This window comes from Hemiscyllium ocellatum, chromosome 1 (assembly GCF_020745735.1).
Source record: "Hemiscyllium ocellatum isolate sHemOce1 chromosome 1, sHemOce1.pat.X.cur, whole genome shotgun sequence".
Lineage (NCBI taxonomy): Eukaryota > Metazoa > Chordata > Chondrichthyes > Orectolobiformes > Hemiscylliidae > Hemiscyllium > Hemiscyllium ocellatum.
This window is the reverse complement of record NC_083401.1, coordinates 64992047-65019686: the sequence shown is the minus strand read 5'-3', so window position 1 is coordinate 65019686 and position 27640 is coordinate 64992047. Positions and strand designations below refer to the sequence as shown.

The following is a 27640-nucleotide window of genomic DNA, read 5'->3' as shown; positions in this document are numbered from 1 at the left end:
AATGCAACAGTCAAGAAAGCACAACATGATCTTTATTTCCTCAAGAGGCTAAAGTAATTTGGCATGTCCTCAAGGACTCTTGCCAATTTTTATCAATGCACTATAGAAAGCATGGTATCTTGATGCATCACAGCGTGATTGGTCACTGCTCTTCCCACGACCGTAAGAAACTGCAGAGAGTTGTGAACACAGCCCAGTCCATTACTCAAACCAGCCTTCCATCCATTGACTCTGGCTATAGTTCCCACTGCCTCAGGAGAGTGATCAACATCGTCAAAGACCCCTCCCACCCTGTTAACACTCTCTTTCAACCTCTTCCATCGGGTAGAAGATATCAAAGTTTGTGTACATCTATGAATAGATTCAAGAACAGCTTCTTCCCTGCAGTTATTAGACTTCTGAATGAACCTCTCAAATTTTAAATGTAATGTTGATCTTGCTCTCTGGGTACCTTCTCCGCAGCGGTAGCATTGAACTTTTCACTCTGTTCTATTATCATAATGCAATCTGTTCGGTATGATCTGCCTGTACTGCACTGCTACCTCACAGTACCAGGGTCCCAGGTTTGATTCCAGCCTTGGGCAGACTGTCTGTGTGGAGTTTGCACATTCTCCCCTTGTCTGTGTGGGTTTGCTCTGGTTTCCTGCTGCAGTCCAAAGATGTGCTGGTCTGGTGAATTGGCCATGCTAAATTGCCTGTAGTGTTATGTGCAGTAGTGAGAGGGAAATGGGTCTGGGTGGATTACTCATCAGAGGGTCCGTGCGGACTGGTTGGGCCGAAGGGCCTGTTTCTACACTGTAGGGAATCTAATGTAAACCTTTCACTAAACCTGTGTCAATAATAAAACACATCAATTCGGTATTATCGGGAGGTGGTGGCTTAGTGGTAATTTACTGGACTACTCATCTAGAACCTTAGGCAAATTGGTGAAATGCATTTGAATCCCATTGTGACAGATGGTGAAATGCAAATTCAATTTTTAATAATCTGAAATTAAAAACAAGCCTGATGGAAACCATGTAAGCAATGTCGATCAAAAAAAATCTGGTTCACTAATACCCAGTATGGGAGGAAGTCTACCATCCTTCTCTCGTCTGGCAAACCCACAGCAATGTGGTTAACTCTTAACTCCTCTGTGGGCAATTAGGGATGGTTGATAAATGCTGACCTCATGGAGCTCATATCCTTATGTACAAATAAATAAGGGGTTAAAGGGATAGAACAACTTTGCAATCAATGGATAAGTGAGACATCTAGAACAAGAACTACAGTTACAAAATTAGGTGTCTGAGAAATGGAAAATAAGGAGGAATTTCTTGTCTCAGAGGACCATCAGACCACAAGAAATAGGAACAAGCATAGGCCCTTGAGCCTGCATCATCATTCAATAGAATCATGGCTGATCTCACATTCCTCATGTCCACTTTTCTGCCCTTTCCCCATAATCCTCGACTCCCCTACCGATGAAGAATCCATCAATCTCAACCTTAAATATCCGCAAGGACGCCACTCCATTGCTTTCTCTACCAAGGAGTTCCAAAGGCTCGCAACCCTTTGACTGAAGAAATTACTCCTCATCTCAATCTTAGATTGTGCCCCTTTATTTTGAGACAATGCCCTATTATCCTAGACTCTCCCATGAGAGGAAACATCCTCTCTGCATTTACCCTATCAAGCTCCTTGACAATAAGATTACTTCTCTTTCTTCAAAACTCCATTGAGTAGAGACCCAACCTGTTTAATATTTGTTAATAGAACAATTTCACCATACCTGGCATCATCCTCATGAACCTTCTCTGAACTGTGTCCAATGAAATAATAATTGTTCTTAAATAAGGTGACCAAAATTAGTCACAGTACGGTGGTGTGGTTTCACGAGTGTTTTGTGCAGTTGCATTAGACAGATTTTTGACTAACAGGTTGGTCAAAAGTTATTGGGGACGGGCAGGAAGGTGGTGTTAACCCCAAAGTCAGGTAGATTATTCTTACAGCTATTCCTGCTGGTGGGGCAGGCTGGGTGTGCCATATGATCTGCTGTGGTTCTCTTCCTTATGTTCTTATGGTCAATGGCATTTACACATTTTTAAAAGCATTTTATTTTTAAAAATTGCTCAGATAGCAATGCCATCTACCTTGCGAAACCACAATCTTGCATGGAACTCTATGGTAGAACCATGTTCCACAACCTCCTCGGATATCCCCCTGTGTAGTCTGCTGAAATGATTTCAAATGTAATCTGCTGGAATTATTGCAAATGATCCAGGGAGCATGGAGAGTAGGCAGGGAGAGATTGCATTGATACTAAGTGGGTGTTAGAACATAATAAGAACTTATCAGATGAATGGTTAGTTTTACAGCCTGGTTCCCTTTCTAATAAAAGTCAATTTCTGATATTGCAAAAGTGCCTATGCTTCAAAGTACTTAATTGACTGTCAATGCTTTAAGGTATTCTGCCTTTGTGAAAAACTCTATACACATGAGTACTTTACTTTCTTTCAAATCACATGGAATAGAATCATAGAATCATAGAGATGTACAGCACGGAACCAGATTCTTCGGTTCAACTCGCCTATGCTGACTGATGTCGTAACCCAATCTAGTCCCACCTGCCAGCACCAGGCCCAAACCCTTCCTAGTCATATACCCATCCAGATGCCTTTTAAATGTTACAATTCTACTATCCTCCACCAGTTCCTCTGGCAGCTCATTGCATACACGTACCACCCTCTGCGTGAAAAAGTTGCCCCTTAGGTCTCTTTTATATCTTTCCCCTCTCACCCTAACCCGATGCACTCTAGTTCTGGACTCCCCCAGCCCAGGGAAAAGACTTTGTCTATTTATCCTATCCATGCCCTCATGATTTTATAAACCTCTATAAGGTCGCCCCTTAACCTCCCCCAGCCTATTCAACCTTTCCCTATAGCTCAAATCGTCCAACTCTGGCAATGTCCATGTAGGTCTTTTCTGAACCCTTTCAAGTTTCACAACATTTTTCCAATAGGAAGGAGACCAGAATTGCATGCAATATTCCAACAGTGGCCTAACCAGTGTCCTGTTCAGCCGTAACATGACCTCCTAACTCCTGTACCCAATACTCTGACCAATAAAGGAAAGCGTACCAAATGCCTTCTTCACTATCCTATCTACATGCGACTCCACTTTCAAGGAGCTATGAATCTGCACTCCAAGGTCTCTTTGTTCAGCAACACTCCCTTGGGACCTTACCATAAAGTATATAAGCCCTGCTGAGATTTGCTTTCCCAAAATGCAGCACCTTGCATTTATCTGAATTAAACCCCATCTGCTACTTCTCAACCCATTGGCCCATCTGATCAAGATCCTGTTGCAATCTGAAGTAACCTTCATCGCTGTCCACTACAAATAAGCTGCTGATTTGCTATCACCCTACTTGTGCTACCTCACAGGACAAATTTTACATTGCAGTACTGAAAGCTATAATTTTGGTTGAGTCTAAAAGTGGCCAACCAAAATTCTATAGACAATAGATAATAGGTGCAGGAGTAGGCCATTCTGCCCTTCGAGCCTGCACCACCATTCAATATGATCATGTCTGGTCATCCTTAATCAGTATCCTGTTCCTGCCTTATTCCATAACCCTTGATTCCACAATCCTTGAGAGCTCTATCCATCTCTTTCTTAAATGAATCCAGAGACTGGGCCCCCACTGCCCTCTGGGGCAGAGCATTCCACACAGCCACCATTCTCTGGGTGAAGAAGTTTCTCCTCATCTCTGTCCTAAATGGTCCACCCCGTATTTTTAAGCTAGACCGATATATTTGACTGTTTTAATCAGGGAGTATCATTGAAGTGACTTTGAGTGGTCTAGTGAATGAATACATGGAAATGCATAACTTATAAAAGGGCAGTCAGTATGGACTCAAGGAATGGGAATCATTTGTAATTAATCTGTTGGAAATCTTGCTAATACGCTGAACATAAAATTGATAGATTTGTTAGGTATCATAGCTCTTACTTTTTAACACTTTGCAAAGGTTTAAAACAATATTAACATGGTATCATTGAAGACAGGGAAAGATTGAAATTAATCCAATTCATTTTTATCGATTAGTGAGTTTTTATAGCTAATTGCAGACTTTGATTCTTGTTTCTTCCCTGAAGCTGACTTTTAGATGTAATATCTTGCAATATTTATATCAGTTTCGTGCATATTTAATTGGGACTGAAAGGGGCAGTCCGGGAAAATGACCTGAAGCAAATTGACAGCTCGTTTTGCAACAAAAATATAAAATCAGAATGTAGAATGGGCTGCCAATTTCTATTGATCATTTTGTGTTGCTGTCCAAGATGAATTTCAGCCCCAGTAGCTCCTTAAATTACAGCTTTGATGGGTGAATCGGAACTAAATGCTGCCACATAACTCACGACCTGTTCAAAAATTCTTTGATCCTCTCTGCATCCCATTTTATGCAGCAATTTCAGAACATAGAATGACAGTTTTGTTGTTTGAGAACTGAATTTAAAATATTTTTTAAAATTCCATTCATCTGATAGAGCCCTTTAAGCAATGTTCTATAGAATTACAAGTATAAAGTTTACAGTAATTGCATTTAACTGCCCACCTCTCAAAAATTATTATTGTAAGTAGCTGTAAAGAATGAAGACAGCTTTCTGTGCATTCCTGTCGGATGCCTACAGAAAATGATGATCAACATTGTTATTTCTTTCCAAAAGCAATAACAATGCTTGTGCTTCCATCTCAATTTTTCAGCAGAGTGTAAAACGAGATAATTTGTTGTGCATGATTAAACACATAGTAAAATGGTTTTCAAAAAGTATCACTTGGATACATTATAAAAATCATCCATACCTTGTAATGAATAACTTGCAAAAAGACAGATTTTAAATATTTATGGAATAGTATAATCTATGAAGCAGAATAATAAGTCTATTTACCACGTGGACCAAGCAAAATGGTATGACATCTGATAACTTCATCTCACTGGACAGATCTTGAACAGATACATCAAGTTGTTTTAATCTGTATAAACAGATGTTCTATACATGCAAAGTAAATATTTTGATTAATTGCTTCAAGGCTTAAAACAGGAAAATATTAAAATGTAGTGTGATGAATAATCACAATTTTGAGAATGTGATTATAGTTCAATTGTAAATCTGGCATCTACAAATTGAGGTTTTCCTAATTTCCACCCCTTTGGCTGTTCATCTGTGCAGCATCTTGATCTCACTGTGAGATGATAGAAATCAGCCAGACATATGGTCTGGAAATGTAATGCCCTACCATAGACAAGCAGACAGGAGGTGGGAATTGAAGCATTTTAATAGATGAAGCATTAGATTTTTTTCTTGAAATGGATGTCATCTCTACCTTATGCTCTGGTTGAAAAATGGCATTGTAAGCCATCACTGCACTTGTACCATCAATTAACAATGTCACACATGAACACAGGGAAGGGGACATTCATATTAATGGATGAATTTTTTTGGATTGCCAGGATACTCATTATTTTCATAAAAAACAGAAAGCATTCAAGTTTTGTCTAAGTGAGAATAAGCAGACCAGTAATACTAAGCAAAACAGAAATACATGTTAAAAATTGTAGTAAAACCTAATTAACCAGCCTTTATTTCAAAGGTCATGAATAGATGAGTGAATTATATTGCTTGGAGTTGATGCGCAGCTCTATTCTTGCTCTCCAAACCACACTTTATTCATTTTTTTCTTAAATATTTCCAGACATCTGCTTGATCACATTGAGCATCTGGTTTCCTCTGGGATTCAGCTCCACAGCTGCAGGGCTGAGAAATAAGCTTGTTAACTACTGCTCAATTTTACATGATCTTATCATGGCTGTCATTTTGAGCAAAACAATAGTTGTTAAAGAGCTGAAACATATAACTGCATCCATAATCAGATAATATTCTCACATTTTCAATTTGAAATGTTAATTGTTATAGAGATAAAATATTGATTCATATCCGTTGACCAAAACCATTAAAAATGCATAAAACATTGAACATGCACATTGACAATGTTCCATGAAAATCTAGCCAACATGTTTAATAAGTAGAGCAACAGTATGTGTGATTTTATAGGTGATATCTTATGTATATTTAATTTATTCAGAATGTAGGAGCCAAGAAGATCTAAGGTTCTTATGTTACACTCAATATAACCTCCAACTGTTTTGTGCAACACTTGTATTCCCAGCCAACCTGCAGATGTTACTCAGCAAAAGAAATCCTTCAGTTTTGTCCTTTCCCACTGTACTGAAGGTTTATCTTTTAAACTGTAAGAAAGGTTTCTATCGACTGTTCTTCACTTTTTGTTTGCAGAGCTTAATGTTGTGGATAAGCCAAATGTCATGTTTTCATTTCAACGGGCACAATTTTATTAAAATCTATCAAGAGGTACTAAAGTTGTCCCTTTGTCCTGTTGTAGCAATGACAATGCAATTCATCAGCCATCGTTTCCCTGACTACCATGATCCTACAATAGGTAAGCCACTAAGCTGCTTTATTAACATTTTTTTTTACTGAGTAGCAAAGGTTATGATTCATGTCTTGATTGCAGTTCTGTATAGCCCAGGTGGTTTTCTGGTTTATTTTCCAGTCCTGCTGTTTAAAATTAATGGGCTCAAATTGTAGTTTCCATAACTGACAGTTAGATTCTTTGATTAAAAGTCCTGAGAATGTTCAGGAGTTTGTACGAAACAAGACCACATTAACTCAGCTTGTGGAACTGTGAGCTATAAAAGCTGACACGACTCTGAGTTATACATAGGTACCTCTATCTTCAAAGCCATCCAACTGAATTATACTTACATGAAAACAGAATTGCTGCTGCAAATTCAGGATGGTCTGTGTCTTCTTGTCCCGCTCCAATGCCAAGTTAATCTGCAGATGTGCCTGAGAAGGCAGGTGATTCAGAAGATACCTTCTCTGAGTCATTATAGTATTTCTATAGAGTCAAGAGGAACACATCTGCTTATTCTTATTCCCAGTAATACAGAAATGCAAAAAAACTTTCCTTCCTATTTTGGAGGATCTTTAGTATCGCTGAAGAACCAGATCACTTGGGAAGAGTGTGTGCAATACTAGCTGCACCTATCTCATGAGGAATTTGATGAAGCTCATCATGACCAGATGGAGTTCAAGACACCAGGTCCTACTCTGACCTCCATGTTGAGAATTCTCAATATCTAGCTTGGTACATTTAGTAAGATAAGAATATGCCCATTAATAAGGTGAGATGCAGCATTAATATTGTGTTTAACAAGTCTGAATCCCACTTAGTTGGTAATTTGCCACTGCCTAGTTAGAAATTTGTGCCTAGCAGGGCAGTGGTAGAAGTCCAGTTTGTGGCCACTGCCATCTGACGCCTTAAAACCGCGGTGGTCAGACCCGACGTAGTGCACCAGTTGGAGGATGCTCAGGTGTGCGGTGGAATCCCGTCTGCGCTCACCCCTGCCCGGACAGAATTTCACATTGGCCCCAAGGTCCCATACTTCTCTCGGGGACCTGTGCCCCACAACCTGAGCCACCTCCAGAATTTTAGGTTTGTACCTTTTAAAGAAGTATCACGGTGGGCCCTGTATCGGCTGCTGCTGCACACCATCCACCGCTTCTCCCTCATCCACCGCCCGGACACGCCTTGGTGTGCCCATTTGCCAATGGGCGGTGGGGATCCCCAGTGGAGGGCTCTCAATGTGGGAGTCCTTGCCCTTTATCTCGGGGATCTGGGGTGGAGGGTGCTGCACGCAGCAGTCCCCTGCAACCGCAGATTGCGGTGGTTCACGGACTTCCAGTCCAACTGCTTGCTCTGTGGTATTGTGGAGTCCGTGGATTATGTATATATTGGGTATGGGCGCTTGCACTCCCTTTTTGATTTTCTAAAAATCCTTCTTCTCTGTTTTTGGTTGCACTTCAGTCCCATGCTCCTGATCTTCGGGCACCCGGTACGGTGGTCTTTTCCTGGGCCTGGCCAAACTGGCCGTAAAAAGGTCCAGGCAGCGGGCCGTGGAGGGCGTCATTAGGGCCGACTGCCTGCCCTTCTTCTGCAGTTACGTTAGAGCCCGGGTGTCTCTGGAGAAGGAGCATGCGGTGTCCACCAACACCCTGGAGTTGTTCAGGGAGAGGTCAGTGCTGCAGGAAGTGGGGTGCATTATTTCCCCCTCCAGTTTTATTTTGATTTAATCCCTGCCCTCCCCTTCACTGTTTAATCACACAGCATTGCCCTTCGATGTAAAGGTCATTGCGTGTCACTGGCCACTAGGGTGTTTCTTTTCTTCCTGGTGGTGAAAATTGAATAAAGATTTGCACACCTGTACACACACAATATGGGTGCATGGGAAAAATAAGCATTACCGCAGTTCGACGGTCGTGTGGGGGTAATGAAAAAAGAATTTAAAAATAAACAGGATTGTTAGACATCCTGTTCACTAAAAAGAAAGAAACTTGTGCCTAGCAGGGCAGTGGTAGACGTCTGGTACGTGGCCACCAGCATCTGATACCTTAAAGCAGCGGTGCTCAGACCCGACGTAGTGCACCAGTTGGAGGATGCTCAGGTGTGCGGTGGAATCCCATCTGTGCTCACTCCTGCCTGGACTGAATTTCACATTGGCCCCAAGGTCCCGTACTTCCCCTGGGAACCTGTGCCCCACAAGCTGAGCCGCCTCCGGAATTTTAGTTTTACCCCTTTTAGGAACATAAAACGGTGGACCCTGTATCGACTGCTGCTACACACCATCGAACTCTTCTCCCTCATTCATTGCCCAGACACGCCTTGGCGTGCCCGTTTGCCACAGAATGGTGGGGATACCTAGTGGAGGGCTGTCTACGCAGGAGAGCTCCCCCTTTCTCTCAGGGATCTGGGGTGGAGGGTGCTGCACGCAGATTGCGGTGGTTCACAGACTCCCAGCCCAACTGCTTGTCCTGTGGTGCTGTGGAGTCCATGGACCATGTATATATTGGGTGTGGGCACTTGCATTCCCTTTTTGATTTTCTTAAAGACCTTCTTCTCTGTTTTTGGTTGCACTTCAGTCCCACGCTCCTGATCTTTGGGCACTCGGTACGGTGGGGGGAGGGCAGGTCTGAAGACCTGGCTATACTGGCCATAAACAGGTCCAGGCAGCAGGCCGTGGAGGAGTTGTTAGGGCAGACTGCCTGCTCCTCTTCCGCGGTTACATCTGAACCTGGGTGTCTCTGGAGAAGGAGCATGCGGTGTCCACCAACATCCTTGAGCTATTCAGGGAGAGGTGGGCACCGCAGGGAGTGGAGTGTATTATTTCCCCCTCCAACTCTAATTTGATTTAATCCTTACCCTCCCCATCACTGTTTGATCACACAGCATTGCTCTCTGAGAAGGCCGCTTGGGTGTTTGTGCACCTTGTGTCTTTCACTGTGTCTCACACCTGCACACACACAACATGGGAGCTGGGAAAATAAAAACTTTTTAAAAAATGAAAAAAAAATAAAAGAAAAGGAAGAAGAAACTTGTGCCATTCTTTGACAAATGCATTTTAAAAATGCAATGAGTTGCTCCCGATATTGAGATAGCATACATTGGACCTTTCAATTGACCCTGCCACAAATTTCACAATAGCTAATGTTGCTCATGCCCTTAAGATATCACTCATGGTTTGAATATCCTTTATTGCCACATGCATTCAATTAAAAATACAGTAAAAAGTCTGCTTGTACAAAAGCATCATTCACATTAACTTAGAATAAAGTAAGAAAAAAAGACAGCATAAAGAGAGTCCAACTTTTCCTTCTCCACTGCTACAGCATGCCATCACCAGAGTCCCACTCCAGGCTTCCCAGCCTACACCATATCTCTGGGAGAGTATCCCTCTCTGGGCTTACCAGCCCATGCCATGCCACCAAATGTGGCCCATTCCGGGCTTTCCAGTGCTCACCATGTCACAGAGAGAATATTCAGCTCCAGGCTACACCAGCCCATGCTGTGTCACCGAGAGACTATCCCGTTCCGGGCCACACTAGTCCATGCCATGTTACTGAGAGAATATCCCACTCCGGGCTACACCAGCCCATGCCGTGTGCCATCAGGGGTCTACTCCATTTGGAAGCTAGAATCCTTCTTCAGGCTTCACAAGCTGACTGACTGTCTCTGTAGCTACTCTGCCTCTGAAAACGCTGCCACTGCTCTGGAGCCCATCCATGCCGAATTCGGCCAAAGGCCTCTCTTTATCAGGTCAGGCTGAGACAAAAAGAAAGGGTAGAAGGGAAGAAAAGAAAAATGCAGATGAAGAGTTTAAGCCTGGGCATTGATGCCTGAACACTGCCTATTTCTTTGCTGCCATTTTGTGGTGCATGGTGTTTGTTGACAATGAGTCTACAAAAGAGGATCATCCCTAAAGAGATGGACCCCACAATAAATTCTTCAGAGCCACTAGTCAATGCCTCTGTTTAGTACATGGTAACATCTTGACCTGTATTACTTGTTACAGACATAAGTATATGTTTATAAATAAACTTGTCGTTGTTTTAAATTCAATGAGATACTCACTCAAACAATTTATAAATATTAAACAAATACAATAGGAAGAGAAGGAGGAAGATTGTAGGACAGAAAGACTTGTTGAGAGGCATGGTGGGGTTGGAGGAATGTATGGAGGTATAATTTAAAATATAAGCAATTTGATAATTGGACAAATGAAGTTGGTACAATTTAAAGCTGTCAAACATATGGAGCTTTGAGCTGATTGGAGGCAGTTTTGGATGTCAGCAAGTGATCTATTTGCCCACATTGGGGATTAATTCACAGGTTACACTGAAGTTATTCGAGTAATTAAAGGCATTAGAAAATGTCCACGAAGTTTTATTTAATTATGATCTAAACTGAGTTTGTCCAAAATACAATTTCCAAAGGTTAGGGACTGTTTAAATATTGACATTAAAGTCACAGTTCAGCTATTTAAACTTATCAATATCTAAATATGAACTTACTTCATTTAACTACTCTCTCAGACCCTCTGGGCAATATTTGGCTGAGAGGGCTTAAAGCCTTTGTCAACCTTGGAGACTTTCAACCTGACAAGGTCAAAACAGCAAGTTGTTGGGATGTGTTTAACAGTGCACCAAAAGAGGCAGACTATCATGATCTCTGAGACCAACAAGTGTACAGAAACAGGGAAACAGGGAGTGAGATATGCAGGAGAGATGTAGAGATCGCAGAAAACAACCCTCTCCCTCCCTGTCACATGGTGTACAAACAGAAGGTCGGCTTCCTTGAACTTTCAGGTAAAAAGTACTTCCACAGACTAATGTTGGTATGGGCTTACCTTCAAATACATTTACCAGTGGCTCAAAGTGTGATCATCACCTTAACTTTTTTCTGCTGATTCTTCTACAAGTGTATCTATTAGATACATACACAGCTATTGGAAACATACACAGGATCTCAAAATCAGCTGCCCATAAAGGCAGGAGGCATTTTTTTGCCAAGGCTGCCATTTATTTGAACTTTACCTCTGTTGACAATAAGGCAGTCCAAATACTGCCACAACAACCAGGAACGTTTTCAATAAATTACACTTGATGTTGTTGCAGCAGATATCCAAATTTAATGTGTTATTTTTCCAGATATATGAAAAAATTGTGACTCAAGTTTGAATTAAAGAAAGCAAACAATAAATTAAAGTTGCAGAATTAAGTGTTTGCTCGGAGGAACCAAGGGATACTCTTTTCAAAGCTGCAGGGTGTGGCTTTGATGCTGGTTATGACACATCTTCAGTCTCTCTTCAAGCATTGCATTCCTTCCCAATGTGTTAATATTCTTCAGAGAACAAGTGAAAAAGCAAGCTGACACTTGGGACACAATAATGGACAAGAGTTGGAAATGTTACATGGCATTATAAGGAAAAGGAGCTCCACAACATACATTTTTTTAAACAAATACATATGTAGTCTTGGTGAATTACAACTTTTTGAACTTTGCACTTCACTCACGCTGATATGCTGCACTCCCTACAGTGAAAGCATAGGTAAAGATTCCTAGCCTGACTGTTGTGATGTTCTTCGCTCACGTTTGGAATGACAGCGCTCACAATCATAGAGTTCGCCACCTGTAGAAGGACTGACAAGACTTTGGGAATGAGTTAGCGTGTGAAATACTGACAGAGAGTGGAGACATAGTAAGAAGTCGGAGAGCTTTAAATGGAGCTTCCAATGTCCATAGTCCTTCAACCCTCTCTTGGGCCAGAGCCAATTCATATAAGGACATAAGAACCAGGAGCAAGAGTAGGCAATTCAACCTCTCCTAATGGCTGATTTCACATTGGCTTCAACTCCACTTCTCTGTCTACTCTCTAAAACCTTTCAACCCATTACTAATTATACTTGCTATCTACTCCATGTTGCAGCATCCTCCACAATTTGGGGTAATGAACTCTACAAACTCACGACACTTAGAGAAACAATTCCTCCTCATCTCTGTTTTAAATTTGCTACCCATATGGTGAAACTATTGCCAAACATTTCAAATTGCCGCACAAGAGGAAACATCCTCTCTATGTCTATTTTGTCAATCCACTTTAGCATCTTATATGCCACAACTAGATCTCCTCTCATTCCTCTAAACTCCTGAGATTATTGGCCGAAACTGCTTGGTCTCTCTTCATAAGACAAGCTTCTCTTTGGTATGAATCTGGTGAACTTTCCCTGAACTGCCTCAAATACTTTCCTTTCCTTCCCTTCCCTTTCCTTTCTAAGGGGACCAGAATTCAACACAACATTTCAAGTGTCATCTCACTAATGCCTTGTACAGTTGTGTCAACATTTCCGTACTTTTATACTCTATTTCCTTCGTGATAAACGACAAAATCCCATGTGCCTTCCTTTTTACATGCTGTACCTGCAATTCACGTACAAGGACACCCAAATCCCACTGCATCAAACACTCTGAATTTTCTCTCCATTTAGATAATAAGTTATCTTTCTATTTTTTCAAACAAATGAATAATCTCATGCATTCCCAGCCAAATGTTGGTGCATTCACCTAACCTATCTGTATCCATTCTTGACATCTTATTTACTTACTGCAACTTACTTTCTCACCTGTTTTAATGTCATCTACACAATTGACTAATGTGCATTCGATCCCTGCATTCAAGTTGTTAACACAGATTTTGAAATAACTGTACAGAGGCCAGTATCCTGTCACTAAGCCATCCTTTATTTACATGTGCACAGTACATTGGCTACGGCCAACCATCTAGAAGTCAGCCCCAAACTGAGGCGATTCTGATCTCCTGGTTATATGTTTTTTTCTTTTTTTGTTTGTGATCCACACCAATTCCTTTTCACTCTGTATCATCTAACTCCAACCACATGTCCTCCCATTTCCTTTATCACCCATGTGCATATCTATCTTCCCTTGTAAATACACCTTTGGTCCTCAACTACTTTTTGTCATAATGAACCCCATATCTATGTGAAGAAATGTCTCCTTAATGAATTTATTCATCTTGCTTTTATGGCCCCTGAAATAACTGCTCAGAGGCTGGTATCCTGTCACTAAGTCACCCTTTATTTACATGTACACAGTACATTGGCTGTGGCCAACCATCGAGGAGTAAGTCCCCAAACTGAGGAGATTCTCATCTCCTGGTTACATATGTTTTATTTTTTGTTGCTTTTATTTCTTCCCTTTTGCAGCCCACCGCACACAAAAACAACAAAGAAGAAAACCAGAAGTCAAATGTCTCTTGGCTCAGAGAATTGTCGACAGGCCAACAAGAGGGGAGGCTATATTGGATTTGGTTCTAGGTAATGAACCAGGCCAGGTGTTAGACTTGGAGGTAGGTGAGCACTTCGGGGACAGTGACCACAACTCGGTGACTTTTACTTTAGTGATGGAGAGGGATAATCGTGCGCCGCAGGGCAAGAGCTATAGCTGGGGGCAGGGAAATTATGATGCAGTGAGGCATGACTTAGGATGTGTGGATTGGAAAAACAGGCTTCAAGAGAAGAACACTAATGAGATGTGGGGATTGTTCAAGGAGCAGCTACTGCGTGTCCTCGATAGGTATGTACCAGTCAGGCATGGTGTAAAGGGCCTTGTGAGGCAGCCGTGGTTTAGTAAGGAATTGGAGTCCCTTGTGAAAGGGAAGAAGGCGGCATATGTAAAGATGAGGCGTGAAGGTTCAGTAGGGGCGATTGAGAGTTATAAGGTAGCCAGGAAGGAGCTAAAGAGGGAGCTAAGAAAAGCGAGAAGGGGACATGAAAAGTCTTTAGCTGGTAGGATTAGGGAAAACCCAAAGGCTTTCTATAGGTATGTCAAGAATAAAAGGATGACTAGGGTAGGTATCGGTCCAGTCAAGGATAGTAGTGGGAAGTTGTGTGTGGAGGCGGAGGAGATTGGAGAGACATTAAATCAGTACTTTTCATCAGTATTCACTCAGGAACAGGACACTGTTGCTGATGTGAATATGGAATCACAAATAATTAGAATGGATGCTCTGGAAATATGCAGGGAAGAGGTTTTGGGAATATTGGAAAGGATGAATATAGATGTCTCCTGGGCCTGATGGCATTTACCCCAGGATCCTATGGGAAGCTAGGGAGGAGATAGCAGAGCCATTGGCCTGGATTTTTATGTCGTCATTGTCAACGGGAATAGTACCAGAGGACTGGAGGATAGCGAATGTGGTCCCATTGTTCAAGAAAGGGAGTAGGGATAGCCCTAGTAACTATAGGCCAGTGAGTCTGACTTCAGTGGTGGGCAAAGTCTTAGAGAGAATGGTAAGGGATAAGATTTATGAACATCTGGGTAGGAATAACGTGATCAGGGATAGCCAGCATGGTTTTGTGAAGGGCAGGTCGTGCCTCACAAACCTTATTGAGTTCTTTGAGAAGGTGACTAAGGAAGTGGACGAGGGTAAAGCAGTAGATGTTGTGTATATGGATTTTAGTAAGGCGTTCGATAAGGTTCCCCATGGTAGGCTAATGCTAAAACTTCGGAGGTATGGCATTGAGGATACATTAGAGGTTTGGATTAGGAATTGGCTGGCTGAAAGGAGACAGAGGGTAGTAGTTGATGGATTATGTTCATCTTGGAGCGCAGTTACTAGCGGTGTACCACAAGGATCTGTTTTGGGACCATTGCTTTTTGTTATCTTTATAAATGATCTAGAGGAAGGACTTGAAAGCTGGGTAAGCAAGTTTGCAGATGACACAAAAGTCGGTGGAGTTGTGGATAGTGAGGAAGGAAGTGGTAGGTTACAGCGGGATATAGATAAGCTGCAGAGCTGGGCGGAAATGTGGCAAATGGAATTCAATGTAGCTAAGTGCGAAGTCGTTCACTTTGGTAGGAATAACAAGATGATGGATTACTGGGCTAATGGTAGGCTACTTGGTAGTGTGGATGAGCAGAGGGATCTTGGTGTCCATGTACACAGATCTCTGAAAGTTGCCACCCAGGTAAATAGTGCTGTGAGGAAGGCATATGGTGTACTGGGCTTTATTGGCAGAGGAATTGAGTTCCGGAGTCCTGAGGTCATGTTGCAGTTGTATAAGACTCTGGTGAGGCCTCATCTGGAGTATTGTGTGCAGTTTTGGTCGCCATACTATAGGAAGGATGTGGAAGCTTTAGAACGAGTGCAGAGGAGGTTTACCAGGATGTTGCCTGGAATGGTAGGAAAATCTTATGAGGAAAGGCTGAGGCACTTGGGGCTGTTCTCATTGGAGAAGAGAAGGTTTAGGGGAGATCTGATAGAAGTGTATAAGATGATTAGGGGTTTAGATAGGGTAGATACTAAGAACCTTTTACCGCTAATGGAGTCAGGTGTTACTAGGGGACATAGCTTTAAATTAAGGGGTGGTAGGTATAGGACAGATGTTAGGGGTAGATTCTTCACACAGCGGGTTGTGAGTTCATGGAATGCCCTGCCCGTATCAGTGGTGAACTCTCCTTCTTTATGGTCATTTAAGCGGGCATTGGATAGGCATTTGGAAGTTATTGGGCTAGTATAGGTTAGGTAGGATTCGGTCGGCACAACATCGAGGGCCGAAGGGCCTGTACTGCGCTGTATCCTTCTATGTTCTATGTTCTATAATTCTCCTCTTATACTTCTCCCTGTTCACATTACACTGGCTATGGCCCGGCAACTCAAAGTCAGTCCTGTGTTTATTTTTTCTAGATTCCCATTTATATATATATACACACATATTCTCTCAAAAAAACCCCACACTACAGCCTAATTGCAATAGTCCTTATTTTCTCCAGTACCCATGTTGTGTGTGTGCAATCTTTATTCAATTTCCACCACCAGGAAGAATGGAAACACCAGAGTGGCCAGTGACAAGCATTTGCCCTTCACATCAAAGGGCAATGCTGTGTGATCAAACAGTGAAGGAGAGGGCAGGGACTAAATCAAAATAGATTTAGAGGGGGAAATAATGCACTCCGCTCCCTGCGGCACCCACCTCTCCCTGAACAACTCCAAGGTGTTGGTGGAGACCGCGTGCTCCTTCTCCAAGGACATTCGGGCACTAACGTAACCATGGAAGAGGGCAGGCAGTCAGCCCAAATGACCCCTCTCCTGGTTATATATATTTTTTCCATTTTTTATGTCTAACACTCTTTGTTTCTATTTTTTTCTTCTTTTATTTCCCCTGTTTTATTTTTCTCTTTTTTTTTACCCCACACTACCGCCTAACTGCGGTAGTGCTTATTTTTCCCCAGCACCCATGGTATGTGTGTTTACAGGTGTGACTCTCCTGATTATATTTTTTTGTTTTTTTTTTAAAAAACCCACCCTACCGCCTAATTGCAGGAGTGCTTATTTTTTTCCCCAGCACCCATGTTGTGTGTGTGCAGGTGTGACTCTCCTGGATATGTTGTTCAGCCAGGGCTTTTCTGATTGGCCCAGGTTAACAACCCCAGTCAATGACCTCATAGTGAATGAAGTCAACCTGGTCCCAATCAGTACAGACTGTAAACAGTTGTGGCCTGAAAACTGAACCATGTGGCACTCCATTAGTTGCATCTTGTCATTCAGAAAAAGACCCATTTCTCCCAACTCTCTGCTTTCCATTCACCAGCCAATCTTTTATCCAAATAAATAAATTGCCACAACCCCATGTGATCTTGCCCTTTGTGGACCTTGTGTATGGTACCTTATCAAATGCTTTCTGAAAGTCCAGATGTACAACATCTACAGGATCCCCATTATCCTCTTTGCTTGTTGTATCTTCAAAGAACACATGAAAATTAGTCACATAGTTTGCCCTTCATAAAAACCATGCTGACTCAGATGGATTGTGTTTTAACTGTCCAAATGTCTTGTTATTATTTCCCTAATAATGGATTCCAAAAATTTCTAACAATGGCAAATGTTAAAATAACTAGTCTATCGTTTCTTGCTTTCTGCCTCCATTCCTTTTTGAATAAGGCTGTTATTAGGAAATAATTTGAGTCATCCATCCTGTCTAATTTTGTAAAAACTGTATGAGGCACGTGGAATACCTCAGGCCAGTGGGCCCCACACATGCCTTCCCTATAGATTACTGGGCAGGGACCTAAGCACAGAAGAGATGCATACAGTTAGATCCAGCGTATTGGATGGCCATCTTGACCAGGCTGAGGAATTCTTACAGCTTGGCAGGTTAATGCATATGTGTACATATGGTGGTTAAAAGAAAGAAACCTAAAATTTTCATAGAAGAGTCAACAACAACTGGATATTGAACAAAATAGCCAGTGCTGTACATGTAGAACCTCTATGCACAGTCAGTGATCGTCATGCAATTCATGTCTATTTGTATTTTAACAGTTTTCTTATTACTGTTTAGTTTTTAATAATTAAGTCAAATTTAGCCAAACATAATTATCCTAAACCAAATGACATGAGCCATAGAAAGGGGATTTCTGACATGACAATTAAAAGAAATCTATCTTTTTCTTGCTGCAGTTGTAGCAGAGATTTATCTGAATAATGCTACACTTGTAACAGTCCCTCTGCTAAATGCATCACTTGGGAGCACTCCACTCATTTCTAATAAGAGTTTCATTGCAACGTACCCCTTGTTAAGAGCTCTCAGCTTTTGCCAGCAGGTTTCAATGTAGAACAGGTACAACAGGATGGAATTGGATTCTGGAAACAAAGTATTTTGTTTTCACTGCACATTGCTTGCTGTGAACAATATCCATTGTCCTAACAAGACCAAAGGCCATCATTGTGACTGCTGGAGTACATTATGCATGGTAAACGTATTAATTGCCAAATCAATGAACAGCGCCACCTTTTGCTACAAGGATTCAAAATGGAACAGTGGAAGCTGCCCATTTTGTTTGGGTACCACCTTCTGAAAGACATGAAATTAATGCACTGTGCAAGCTCATTGACTGCTACTGGCTACCTGAATGCAAATACAGCACCTTGTGGGATGGGCCCAGAATCAAATGTTGATAAAAATGTGAAGTCGATTCACACATCAGTGTTCCACTATTGATCATACAAAAGACATTAGAGCGGGCAATGTTACAAGACATAAAGGACCAGAATGAATCAGTTTCATCAGGTTTAATAATAATCTGTTTCCAGTGTTAGTCTGCTAGTGCCACTGGTCTATATCTCAGTAGTATGTTAAGGCCTCCAAAGCTGAAGTATTTATAAAGGTTATATGATTTCTTGTCAATTTGTAGAGAAACAACAAAAAGATTATTTCCACTGAGAGAAGCCAAAACTGTAAACTATTCCACATTGGCCTGAAATGAAAGGGGCAGTATCATCATGAAATAGTGAAATGTTTTCTTTGCTCAGGGAGAAGAGTCAATAGACCCATATGTCATTTTCATCATCGTGATATGCTTCAGAAAATTCAACACTATAATACACTGGAGCAGTTGGATGATGACAAATGACTATTAGACACAAGAATAGGACAAAGGTTTTGTAATGATAATGTGTTGTACCCTGTAAGGACAGTAAAGTGAGAGTCAGTGCTTGAAACTGAAGTGAAGGTGATTCAATAAAGTGACATGCATTGGTAATAATTAAATGAAAATTTAGTCAGCAATCACTATACAGACGAACCACAATTATCTGGCATTTGGTTATCCAGCGTTTGATTGTCCAAATTTAGGATCATCCGGCAATCTCACAAGATTCTTATGCTTGGCTAACCTATGTTATCCAGCATTCATTTATCTGGCATTCGATTAGCCAAACGTAATGGTCCCTACCCATGTCCTTCGGATAATTAAGATTCCTGTGTACACTAAAATGCAAAATCGGTTATTGTGGTTTAAAGTGGTATGTATAAAGATATGTTATGTAAATTTTACATAATTATACTTAACTGTTGCTATAAATAATAATTACGTATTTATTTTGGAGTTTTAAGATATGGCATATGCGTTTTCTTTGTGGCTGGAGGAGTTTAATGATTAACTTGTTGGCATTTCTGTAGCGATGATGATTTTAATTGTTAAAACAGTCCAAGGCGTATAGTTTGAAGGAGCTAATGGGAATTTGTTGACATTGGCAGATTTTTATTAGCAAACAAACTAAACATTTGTGCATTAGATTTTCAGTTCAGAAAGTCAGCAATTTATTTTTGTTTCCTTTTGATTTATGGTTTTGAACAAAAAACCTCTTCACTTACAGTTTGGGCAGTTTTACAGAAGGCCTGTTTTAAGCTGGATGCATAAAGCTGTTGATCCTGAGAAAAGGAAGTAATCCAGGACTGTTCAAGGTTACCTGAGTGTAAGGAGTTTACTTTTAAAGTTCCAGACTAGAAATGTTTGGTTAAAACCCTGCAGGGGCTATTTAAAGCTGAGAAAGTCTAAGTTCAGTTGCATGAAGGCTCCAGGGAGAGATTACCAGATTCTCAAAATTGGACTTTGAAAACATTGTTACATAAAGCCTTAAAATTGTGAAAAAAAAAGGAATTCTCTCTGTTGTGAGGATTGTAAAGGAGTATTTTTAGGATTAATGGTATTGCACTTTACTGTACATTCTGAAATTTTTATACTTGTGTTTTGCATAGATAGTTTTGTTTATTCGATATTATTTTCATCTCTTTTGAGAAATGAACTTCTGTTTTATGGTCTAAATAAAAATTGCAGCATTTCATGCTTGTATATCAGCGAAAGACTGCCTTGTTACAACTAAAAATATATAATAAAATATGATCTATCAAGCTAGATTTTTGTGTGAGACCAGTAATAACATTAACCGGGACAATTAGAGTTACAAATAAGCAAACAAGGAGCTCAGATTGGATTTAGAAAAGCACTACTTACAATGCTACAAAGATCCTCATGACCTGAGTGAAGTGCAGGTTCGTACTACTTGAAATTTAACTTCCAGTCACATCACTCAGTAACTATAACACTGGGAATTACTCAAAGCATTGGCTTCTGACCAAAATACTTAACATTGCATTGGGCCTAAATGATATAATCTAACTCCCCACTTACGTTAATTGATGAGACAATCACCTCTCTTAACTGCAAAGTAATATCAGTGATCAACAAATTTCAATGCCAGTAGGACAGCAAGCCTATTTCTGCAATCTAATCAGTTTCCCTGCCTATTGCCACAACTAAACTGTGTTTAAAATTAAAGACAAATGGTATGCATTAACCTCTTGTGGGATGTTGCTGCATACAAAGAAGTTGCTGAATTTACTAAAATAAAGGAAATGATGATACTTCAAGACTTGGAGGTGCCGGTGCTGGACTGGGGTGTACAAAGTTAAAAATCATACAACACTGAAATCACCTTTGCTCCAAATTCTGCGTCTTATGATCTTATACTCCACAACCACCCGATGAAGGATCAGTGCTCCGGAAACTAGTGCTTCCAAATAAACTTGTTGGACTATAACCTGGTGTTGTATGATTTTTAACATGATACTTCAAAAGCAATTTAGGGTGCTTATGTCACCCTAATGAGAAGTTCAGGGAAGTCCAATATGAAGTGGTTCCACAGGTTGAAAGTTCACTAAAAGCAAGGTTCATGATGGCTCACAAAAGTAATTCCCATTCAGCTATTTAATTATTTTATCACTTCATTTCAGGTCATTTTAATGGATGATTTTAATATGATCAGCTGGTGAGAATGGAGAAGTAGCATTTTTAAAATCAGAGTACTATGCCGAGCACCCTGTTTTCACTTTAATCATATTGTCTCTGGTATTGCCTGGGGCTGCTACAATTATAATGCCAGTCATGTTACTTGTATAAACTATGCAATCGCTACATGATGAGTATGTGCCCTTTTAATCCCACCTCACAGTTAGTCCTCTTTTTCCTTCTACCTCAAGATCAGGCATAACAGGAGATTTTGAGACAATTCACCCATGTAATTAATGTAACTTTGACTGGGATATCACATACCTCCTAGGGCAGGTGAAACAAAGACATGCATGAGAATTCTTAAAGGCATGGAATTCTAAGCAGAACTCCATTAAAAACATATCAGTTTAGATCCTATCTGCCTTCCCTTGAAAAACAGAACTGGAAATGACATCACCCACCTTAAGAAACCAAGACCTATAAATAGAGAAGTGGGGCATACTACCAGTGCCTCACTGTAGACTCTCACTGATGATGTTACCTAATATGGTGATGAAACATCTGAAAACAAATCTTCCAGCTCAGCGAGCTAACTTACATATCTATCATCAACCTGAGCTATAAATCTTCTCAAAAATGTAACTATTTTGTTGTGGTTCTATTCGCCGAGCTGGGAGTTTTTGTTGCAAACGTTTCGTCCTCTTTCTAGGTGAACGAAACGTTTACAACAAAAACTCCCAGCTCGGCGAACAGAACCACAACAACGAGCACCCGAACTACAAATCTTCTCACAAACTATGTAACTATTTTAACAGTAAATATTTTAAACAAGTAAATTCAGGGACCAGATAAATCAAATGGACTCTGTACTTCTTTAATGCATCCACTTGACAAGACAAAGGCAGATTTGAGTATTTGATTGAGAAATTCAACAGTAACAGCAGTTGTTTCTTGCAAGCTGCATACAAGCAATGAAATGATCCTTTGATTATAGTGTATTTGCAGATAATAAAGAAGTTTTTCTATTTTACAGATCAATTCACTTCATGAAAAGAATGGTATTTTAACCACTGGAATTGTTAGGTTCCTAAAAATAAATTATTGCAAACACTTCATATCAGTTGAATGGCGACAAAAATGTTTTAAAAACAAGACTTAATGGATCAAAACATGTTTAAATTCACATTTCTCTACAGAAGATGCATACAAGACTCAAGTCCGAATTGATGACGATCCTGCATATTTGGATATTTTGGACACAGCTGGACAGGTTAATGTTATATTTATCATCATTTTAGTTGTTGAACAAACAAAAGTTATAGCATGCCTCAATATTCTGCTTAAGAGATCTCAATATACCAGAGAAGAAATAAGTTTCAAGAAATACAGAAACTATCAGCACCCTAAAGTGGCACTATTGAAAATTGGAAACTGTGGGAATAGGTTTGAGAATTTAGAAAGGGTCCTGGCCACCATTTGCCCATCTCCGTGGAGTCTCCTTGACTCTATAAAAATCTAGTCCTAGATCTCCTTATGTGGCTCAGTGCTGTATTTATTCTATAATACTCCAGAAATCTGCTTGTGATGTTGTATTAGTTAATCATGGTGTATGGCTATAAGTTGATACCATTATTGCTCGAGAAAGGACTCCATTTCATAATGACAGTTGAAATGAACCGCAGAGTACAGTTTTTTTGAACAGCAGTTTGTTATCACGATGCCTCAATTCAGCTTTAGTTTGCCTTAATAATATCTCCAGGGAAGCTAGCAGTGTACTGTGTAGCACCGGTAACACAGTCAGTTTATTGCCAGTTCCATTCTCTTTCCTGAAAACCAGCACAGAGGTTGCTGAAACTACAACAAAGAGAAAGGGGATAGCAGAGAATTATGAAACTAACATTGGATGATTGGTAAATTAATGTCATCGATGACTCTTAAAACCACAAAAGGAGTGGACATTATTAAAGATTCACAGCTTATTGTCAGTTGAATGTCTTGTGGAAATAAAACATGTGATTAGATTTTAGTACCGTGTAGACAAAGCCTCAATTCTTTTAATTTGCTGTTTTATTTTGTCTCCCCAGTCACTTCATTTTTTCTTTTATTTCTTTTTTCCATTCTTTTGTAATCCTAGTCAGAGATTTCTACTTAAGCATTCACAAGATCACAGACTTCTGCACATTTGCTTTCAGAGGAAAATCACAGGCTGGCAAATACAGAGTTAGAAAATGTCTTCCTGTTGTCACCTGTTTCTTTAATTCCTTATTTAATTCAATTTTCCTCAACTTTCATTACCTTTCATTCTCATTGAATTCCAGTTTCTCTTTGCTCTGTCTAATTTTTACCATCAGATTTTCCAAAATAAGTGGACTTTCTTTCTTCTGTTGTATTAACAAGATGTAATGAACATATTTATCTGGTTACTTGGTCAAGAGATGTAAAGAGGGTTAATACAATACAACGAGTAAGTCAAACATTTTATTCTATTAAAAGCCAAAAATTTGTATTGTTTTTATGCATTTAAAACAATGGGAATGATTTAAATATTTAGCAAAGAGTTGAACATTTAAGATGGCAAATTTTACACATTTTTCTGACACTCTTTCGCTGCATTTTGGAAAGCTAAGTCTGTTAATGACCTAACAGATAGTTTTTAAAGGAACTACTGCAGCTTTCCACCATAATGAGAATTTTAATCAGATAGTAATCTGAAATTAGAATAGGGAAGACCATGATTGCTTATTCAAAAAAACCTTAAAACTCTCTGCTTGACCTTAACACTCATGCACCAGATCACCACCGCTTCTGTAAAAATTTGAACAAGTGTCTTGTACCAATTAATTATTCACAATCAAGCTGCTGTGTTCCATGATGAACCACATACTTTGAGCAAATACTGAACTCTTGATCGTTAAATATATAGGACATACTTTATTGATTTACAACAGTGATTGACTGAACTAAAAACAGAGATCAGGTTTTCAGTTTTTATTGCATGTTGCCTACAGAAGATATCTGTTACTGATGTAATCCATCTACTTCCAAATGCTTTTAAAGACACCCCATTCATGTGCTACTTCTCTTCAACGACACTTCCTTACCCAATTTCTCTTTACTTTAAGAGAATATTTTCCTGTACCATCATTAATTGATACCTCAACCTACGTTTATTATGTTAGTCACTGAAGTCAGTCTTAATTACTCATGACTATTATCATTGCCATAACCTTATTTCTATTTCAAACCATCCATTTATCTTTGAGAACCTGTAAATCCACAAGAGAAAGAAGCTTAATTTTAAATATTTAACTCCCAAAGTGTCCAAAGTTTAATTATCCAACATTTTTAATATATTGCTGCCAGCCTTCCATCTTGATAGTTGCTATCTTCTCTCCCGACTGCTGCTATTCTCTTCAGGTCTCACAACGACCAATTTATCAAAGTAGCATTTTATTAATATTGTTCTTTCGGTCCATTTTACAGATAGCATTTTGTCCTGGAATGTGGACAGCTGGAGTGCCATATTCATAGCATCAACAGTTTTAATGGCAAATGTACTCATCATCATCCTTCTTGTTTTGTTTGCATCCCAGTCCAAAGGCAACTTTCCAAATGTCTCCCACAAGGAATATTATAAATTCTTCCACAATAGTAAATACATTGCCAAAATTTGCATGTGAAACAACCTAAATTAGATTACTTACAGTGTGGAAGCAGGCCCATCAACTCCACACCGACCCTCCGAAGAGCAACCCACCCTGACCCATTCCCCTAGACCTAACATACAGGCAACTTAGCATGGCCAATTCACCTAACCTGCACATTTTTGGACTGTGAGAGGAAACTGGAGCACCTGGAGGAAACCCACGCAGACACAGGGAAAATGTGCAAACTCCACACAGACAGTTGCTTGAGGCAGGAATGAACCCAGATCTCTGGCATTGTGAGGCAGCAGTGCTAACCATTGTGCCACCATGTCACCCATGATCAATGTTATGCTATTGGGATCACCCAAAACTGAGAAGTTCAACAGACACTTCTCTATTTTAATTTTTTCTTTTTTTCACTTTCAAGTTGCCATCTATCTTTGGATTTTTTGTGGCCCAAGGTATAATATTTCAAAGCTCACGTCTGGTCTGATTTGGATTGTGTGCCCAACCAGTTGAGCTTACTAATGTGACTCAACAAGTCTTCCATTTCATCCTTCAGGAGCAATGTCATCATTCTGTCCAGGTTTGGTACGACTAATTGCAATTGAATTGATATTTCCAAAATAAGAATCTTGTTGTAGAATTACTTTAGACTCACACAGCGTAATTTCCAATTTCACTAATATGAACATTCCAGAAACTGGAAACTTGAATCTTGCTCCTCATATTTGTCTTTTCTCTGGTTTATTTAAACTTCTATTTATTATGTTACTCAGGGCACACTATCGTTGGATCATCATTCTATTCTTTTCTCTCTCAAATACTTCTTGAATAGCCACTTAAATGAAGCAATGCTATTTGCTTTCACCATTCCATGTGATAGCAAGTTCCACACCATTCTCGAAGGAAAGTTTCTTCTGCATTTTATTTGATATATTGTGGTTATCTTTACTTATGTTCTCCAGCTTTGGACAACCCATATGTGGAATCAACTTCTCTACACCTGTCTTAACATGTCTGCTCACATTTTCAAGACTTATAACAAGACACCTCCATCCACTCTATTCTAGCAAAGAGTCCTAGATTATTAGGTCTTCCTGATACTTGCAACTTCTCCATTCGGATATTCTATTGAAGTTATAATTATGAATGTTATTTGATACTGAAGCTGAAGATTTACAAGAACAAATTGTTAATAGGCCCTAACATTTCTTTATGGCCTTAAATTGTGATTGCATTTAGGACAAACAATTAGATGGTACTTCTTCTACATTCTTTTAAAATATTGAGTATGTAGAGCTGCTATTAAAGTAATAAATACAGGCTAATGGCATTAGACAATTTATTTGCAATGAATGTTGTAGCTGTTTGTGAATGGTAATTAAAATGGCATCTCCATAATATCAAAGAAGGCGACTCTTCTTAATCATGCCTTGAAATACTCATAAAGGCAGTTATTATAGATAATTGCAGAGCCCCATAATGTTCTACAGATAATTGCAGAGCCCTATAATGTTCTACAGTTCACTGAGTTAATTTATTAGATGTTTTCAGAATTTACACATTTTCATGTATTTTATCAAAATGATTATGTGGCATATTCTGGACAAGGATAATGAAACTGCATCAAGAACTCAACATTGCTGCTGCTCTACATCTGTCTGAAAGACAACTAATTTTGCAACTGAATAAAAATTTCGACTGCATTTTAGAACTAAATCATGTAAAAATATAAAATGCAAAATGCCATCACGTTTCAATGCCTATATGTCTTGGATGTGAATACAAATATTGGGAATCCTACGTTGACTTAGCTAAAAGTAGAAGGGTCAGAGGGAGAGGGCAACCTTTACTGAAAATGTGTGGGTGATCATGCTATTAGGAGCACATGCCATAACAGGGAAGCAAACTAATGGGGCTTTGTTTTGCACTCTGAAGGGATTCATACATTGCCATTTTTCTGTTTAAGAAGGGGAATGGTGAAGTCAGATCTTGAAGATTTTACAAACTGACACTACACTGTAATCTAAGCTTCTGTCTTCAAGATGAACCTGAGTTCTAATAGGCAGCTAACCAATAATGTCTTTCTCCATCAGTATTCTGCCAATACCAGCGTTAAGGATATGGACATTTTCCAGTTTAGGAGTGATTTTCCCTGATTATGCATCCTCTTACAGCTTTCACCTTGTTTGTGCCAATTAGTGGCTCTTACCCCAACAAAGTGCCATAATCTACTGGAAAATGCCTATTCTCAGTGGCTTTTCTGTTGGCCTCTTACAGGGATTATATTGAAAGTGCGTTTGAAGGATAGTGACTTTCTGAAGCCATTCCTGAAGAAGGGCTTATGCCCGAAACGTCGAATCTCCTGTTCCTTGGATGCTGCCTGACTTGCTGCGCTTTTCCAGCAACACATTTCCAGCTCTGATCTCCAGCATCTGCAGACCTCACTTTCTCCTAGTGACTTTCTGGCCCCGTTGAATAGTTAAAGGGTGGTGTAGTGTTCAGTGTTCATTGGCTTATTTTTCAATTAGTTTGCTTCACTTGCTGTGAATGTCACTAACTTGTGCTGTGTTTTGTCTGAAAGGTGGTGCCACTCTCATGGTCCTTCTTTTCTTATGAACTTGAGTAATGCTGATAAATAGGTCATTTTGTTGAAGATTTTCACACACAAAGGGAGAATTTGGATGAATTACAAAAATAAAGGAAAACAATATTTATGCTGAGAATGAATGTTGATTGGTTGGCAAATGGACTTGCTTTAGTGGAGATATTACCATGGAGAATGCACTGATTAATAATGACTGACAGCTAATTGACAATCATTGTTTAAATTTTAAACAAGGCAGATCAATTCTTATTGGGCAAGGCTCAATAAGCTCAAGTTGTTTTCTATGGAGCAGAGAAGGTTGAGGGGGTCTTGAGAGAGGTGTATAAGATT

At 39.9% G+C, this 27640-nt stretch overlaps 1 protein-coding gene across 1 annotated transcript in view; it reads left to right on the top strand.

The window, feature by feature from the left end:
- The window catches only part of rit1 (Ras-like without CAAX 1), a 302333-nt gene that overhangs the window by 88717 nt on the left and 185976 nt on the right, over positions 1-27640 (top strand). The window contains exons 2-3 of the mRNA XM_060844603.1: positions 6446-6502; positions 22249-22322. Coding sequence (XP_060700586.1) covers positions 6446-6502; positions 22249-22322 — 131 coding nt within the window. The remainder of the gene's footprint in view (positions 1-6445; positions 6503-22248; positions 22323-27640) is intronic.